General features: G+C 42.3%; 1 protein-coding gene across 1 annotated transcript in view; it reads left to right on the plus strand.

The window, feature by feature from the left end:
• The first annotated feature begins 930 nt into the window (after positions 1-930).
• Positions 931-5000, plus strand: part of LOC310717306 (alpha-1,6-mannosylglycoprotein 6-beta-N-acetylglucosaminyltransferase B-like) — a 79283-nt gene continuing 75213 nt past the window's right edge. Inside the window, exon 1 of the mRNA XM_083525198.1 lies at positions 931-1757. Coding sequence (XP_083381324.1) covers positions 1720-1757 — 38 coding nt within the window. The 5' untranslated portion in view covers positions 931-1719. The remainder of the gene's footprint in view (positions 1758-5000) is intronic.

Below are 5000 nucleotides of genomic sequence, written 5' to 3' on the forward strand. Positions count from 1 at the left end.
TTCTATTCTATTCTATTCTATTCTATTCTAATGTATTAATATCCATTCTATTATAGTATGTTCTATTTTTCTGTAATATATAAAATATAATAAGTAAAATCCTTTTTTGCTCATGATGCTCTTTTTACTTTTATAAACTTTATTGAAGATAATAGACGGTACTTTAAGCACACACACACACACACACACACACACACACACACACACACACACACACACACACACACACACACACACACACACGCAGCTGAGGGTAGAGTGTGTACATCAAATATTGAAGTCTGTGATGAGGTGAACATTTTTGGGCTGCAGGATAGTAGCAGGATATTCTTTTGGAACAAGAAAATACCAGTAAGCAACATTCGGTGTTTTTCTCACAGTGGCTCTGATGTAATGCTTTTCAGAAAAAAGAGAGGTGTCGTTGCTGTTATCCGCCTCCAGAGGGCGCACGTTGACATTTAAACATAGAGCTGTCCATGGTCCTGATCGTAACAAACGCATAATTAATGTGGATTGAGGTGAATTCAAGTGACCTGATGAATAGACTTTGATTCTGTAAAAGAAAATGAAAACCAAAAAACAGGTGCAGGTTTGAATTTTTGTGAGTAAATTGAAGCAGAACCCCTGAGAACACACAGACCTACACCTTTACGCAGGGAAGAACGGAAGAAACCGAACAGAAATCAAAAGCACAAGATCATCTGTAGATAAAATACATTTCTCCATTCTATTCTATTTTGTATTTATTTTCTTCTCGTAATGTTATCTTCTATTGTATTCTGTTCTTTTATAGTAGTGTGTGTGTGTGTGTGTGTGTGTGTGTGTGTGTGTGTGTGTGTGTGTGTGTGTGTGTTTGTATGTGTTTGTGTGTTTCCGAGTAAACCTTCAGAATTGGACAAAAAAAAAATCAAGCGGTTGCAAAACGATGCGTCTCTTAAAGATCAACAAGGACACTGCATTTCTAGAAGAATCTGTTCTGGAGTCCGTAATGGTCCCAAAACATCTCAGCTGCGTGATGAAGAGGCGCGCAGGAGGAGCGTCATGACGCTGCGCGCTCTCTGAGGTGTTCTGAAGGTTCTGTTGCGTCGCGTCCCGCACACACACACCCCGCGTGCCCTGGTGCAGCAGCACGGATCTACTGCGGTTCTGCCACACACCTCAGTTCTCCACGCAGTGGAACAAGTTCTCCATGCGAGGAACCGCAGCGGAGCGGTCCGACCTTCAGACCTTTCAAACGTGCAGAAACGTTCATTCATTGGGATGATTTGGATTTAGGATTTTGCCGCTGTTCGTGTTCTGTAAAGTTAGGAGTTTGTTGTTGTTTGTTTGGTGTGGTTTTTCCCCCCTATTCTTAATTTTCGATGCAATGAACGGAAAGCGCGAGGCGGAAACCTCGAGCGTGCGTTGAGCGCGGGGACTCCAATCAACACCGCTAATGGAGACGTGATGCAGACGTGAGGCTGTTGCTCTGAACCGGAGGGTTGGAGAAACGTTAAGCACGCGTCACCTTAAATATACCGGCGTGTGTGTGCGTGCGCGCGCGCGCGCGTGTGTGTGTGTGTGTGTTTGTGTTTGCACCGGGAATCTGGGGAAATCGAGGTGCGCGTGCAGCATGCGTTTCGCGCGCGCGCTCACCGCATCTACCGGCGCGGTTCGCGGAGACGTCACCGCATCATCGTTTCAGCTCAGGGTTTGGTGAACCGCACGAGCTCGGGAATAATGGTGAGAAGATGCCTGCTGAGCATCAAACCGTTCAGGTGAGCGATCACACACACACACACACACACACACACACACACACACACGCGCGCGCGCGCGAACGGTTTTAGACAATCTAGTGTAGAGATTGTAATCACGTGCTGCCGTGACACGCGAGGTGTTTTATTATCGCACTGCTAGACTCGGGTCACGGCGTGTCAGTCGCTCATCTGTTGCGCAGACTAAAGGGCGCATTCTGTCCCGGAGAGCTTATTAAGGATTGAGGATCTTCTTCAGGTGTTCCTAATAATCTGTCAACTCCACAGTTATAAATGACATCAGGGAGGAAAAAAAGGAGCTCAGGATTGATGCTTTAATCTCTGTATTCTCTGTAGCAGGTTTATAGGATTAAAGCTCTGATTTGAGCTCAAAAGGCTTTGAAGGCTTGAACTCTTAAAACTCTGCTCGTGTTCCGACCAGGAAAAAAGTTTCAACATACAAGTCACCAAATTCCACAAAGTGCATACACGTGTGTGAGTTTTACACCGAATATTTAAATACTTGTTTCAGGCTTTAAGTTCTTCTTCACTTTCAGCATCTGTTGATAGAAGAAGCACAGAATGTGTAAAAGGTTTCATTTTAATTATAGCAAGCAAAAGTGTTGGTTAAAATTGCTCAACATGGCACCCCATACAGCACCCAAATACACTAGATGTACTTTTCCAGGCCACATGTGGTTCTTCCCCAAACTGTGGCCATTAATTTGGAGGCACACGACTGTATCAGATGTCTTTGGATGCTGTTGCATGAAATTTTCCAGCAGGACAATACCCCTGTGCACAAGGCAGCTCCATGAAGATCTGCTTTACATGTGTTGGAGTGGACGATCTTCTGCTATAAAACTCTATTGAACACTATGGGATGAATATGAAACACTGACTGCACCCCATCTGGCCTCCTCACCTCATCTACATCTCATCTCATCTTTCTCTCCAAAACATGTACAGCAGATCTTCTTTGGCATTGCAAAGCTGGAACAGGTTTGGGTTTCCAAGTTAGAGTGAGGGGGAAAATTCATGCCTCAGCATTCGAAGACGTCTGAAACAATTGTGTGCTTCAACAGTTTTTTTTGATGAAGAACCACATATGGCAGGAAAGGTCAGGTGTCCCAATACTTTTGTCAGTATAGTGTAAACAAGCAATTTGTTATTAAAATAGAAAAATGATGGGAAAAACTATAAATCTGTATATATAATACGGAATGTTATATAAATCTAAAAATAAATGATTCCCATTGGCGTAAACGATGGGTAGAGTTTGGGACGCCTGGGATACATTTCATGTCCCTGCACAAACCTGGACAATGTGGAAGCAGATGTTTGTCATGTGGGTGGCTGAGCACGGATTTCCCATGATGTCATGGGTGATCTGAAGCATGAAGCTCGGAGCAGCGGCATCTTTAGCGTCGGCGAGGCGTCTCGTACGGCTGAAGAGATTCCGGCTGCGTGTTTCCGTGTGCTTTAGCAGCAGCATGCGGCGGCTCTGGTGTTGAGGTTTAAGGCGTTTCGGAGTCGTGCTGGGAATCTCAGCGTGATGCCTGAATCCTGATTTGAGGTCATGGAGTGCAGTATTATTATAACATAACAGTTTTTTCTCAGCTGCTTTGGAGCATTTTCTCGAATCATCCTTAATATTTGCAAATCAGTAAATGGATTTCTCAAAACAATGTGTACAAACGGCACAACACAATTGTAGTTCTTGCAAAAGCCTGAACTTTTCTCAGAATGCTTCATATCTCACAAGTAAGCATTTGTGTCATGAACATCTCATTCCCATTAGAATGAAAAGTCACTTTTATTGTTCACAAACAAAATGATTAAAATGTTTAGTCGTGTTTCAGTGTGATGCTGCACAGTTTCAGTGTTTCTTGATATAAACTATGGTTTCGGATCACAGCGACTGAAAAGGCACAAAATTTGACTTCCTTTTGTTTGGCATCTAAATTTCAGCAGCACAAATTCATTTATTTGATTGGTTATTTGATTTATATTGAATGCAGGAGACTGAACAGGATTCACACTTTTACTGTACTGGTGCTCGTTTGTTTCTTAGTTCATCCATTTTCAGAATGTAGAATTCTGTGTTTTGTCTGTATTCACTCTCCAACTGAAATAACGAGATTCACCTTTGACCTCTTTTAGAGAACTGGTTGATTGTTGGTTGATCTGATGTCGTTCACTCGCCTTCATTAGTGACATTCAAAATTCATCAATTCAACACATTTACAAAATAAAGTTTAATAGAAATTTGACAGATTCTGACGAAGTGCTTTAATCATTTTGCATTCAATGAACTGATGTTGAGATTTTTTTTTGGGGTTAAAACCATTCAGGTGAAACCAGTAGAATATATTTTAATAGACATGAACCTAAACATCTGATGATGAAGGAAACAGAAGACACTCGTACACAATCCATTAAATGATGTACAAAAGCGTTCGCAATTTGATCAAAGCGACAATAAATGTTCTTATGATGAGCACAAGTGACGACATGATGTGGAGTCTGAACAAGAAGTTTTGAGAAATAAATTTCTGATCTGAGGAAAACGCTTCAAAGCACCTGAGAAAAACTGTAAAAGGACAAAGGTATAAGGGTTTTATGTGTGTAGCTCTGTGGCTGCAGTATAAGAGAATAAATCACTTCAAGATGAGCTGCTCTGCTGTAAAAGCATGATAAGAGTACTCTCTCTCTCTCTCTCTCTCTCCCTCTCTATCTCTTTCTCTTTCTCTCTCTCTCTCTCTCTCTCTCTCTCTCTCTCTCTCTCTCTCTCTTTCTCTCTCTCTCTCTCTCTCTCTCTCTCTTTCTCTCTCTCTCTCTCTCTTTCTCTCTCTATCTCTTTCTCTCTCTCTCTCTCTCTCTCTCTCTCTCTCTCTCTCCCTCTCTATCTCTTTCTCTCTCTCTCTCTCTCTCTCTCCCTCTCTATCTCTTTCTCTCTCTCTCTCTCTCTCTCTCTCTCTCTCTCTCTCTCTCTCTCTCTCTCTCTCTCTCTCTCTCTCCTTGTGGTCTTTACCCTTTTCTGTTTTTTTTGCTTCTTCCTGCTCTCTCAATCTCTCTCTTCTTCTATCACTCTCAGTTTATATCACTCTCTCTAACACAGAGCTCAGAACTAATACAGAGGTGTTCAGGACCTCGTTGTTCATTTTCTCTCTCAGAGCTCTAAATTTTCCTGAATTCCTTTTCCCATAACCCTCACAGCAGTCACCGATCCATCCGAAATCTAAAAAACCAATTAGGAGACGG

The sequence above is a fragment of the Silurus aristotelis genome, assembly GCF_946808225.1.
Source record: "Silurus aristotelis genome assembly, chromosome: 2".
Classification (NCBI taxonomy): Eukaryota; Metazoa; Chordata; class Actinopteri; order Siluriformes; family Siluridae; genus Silurus; species Silurus aristotelis.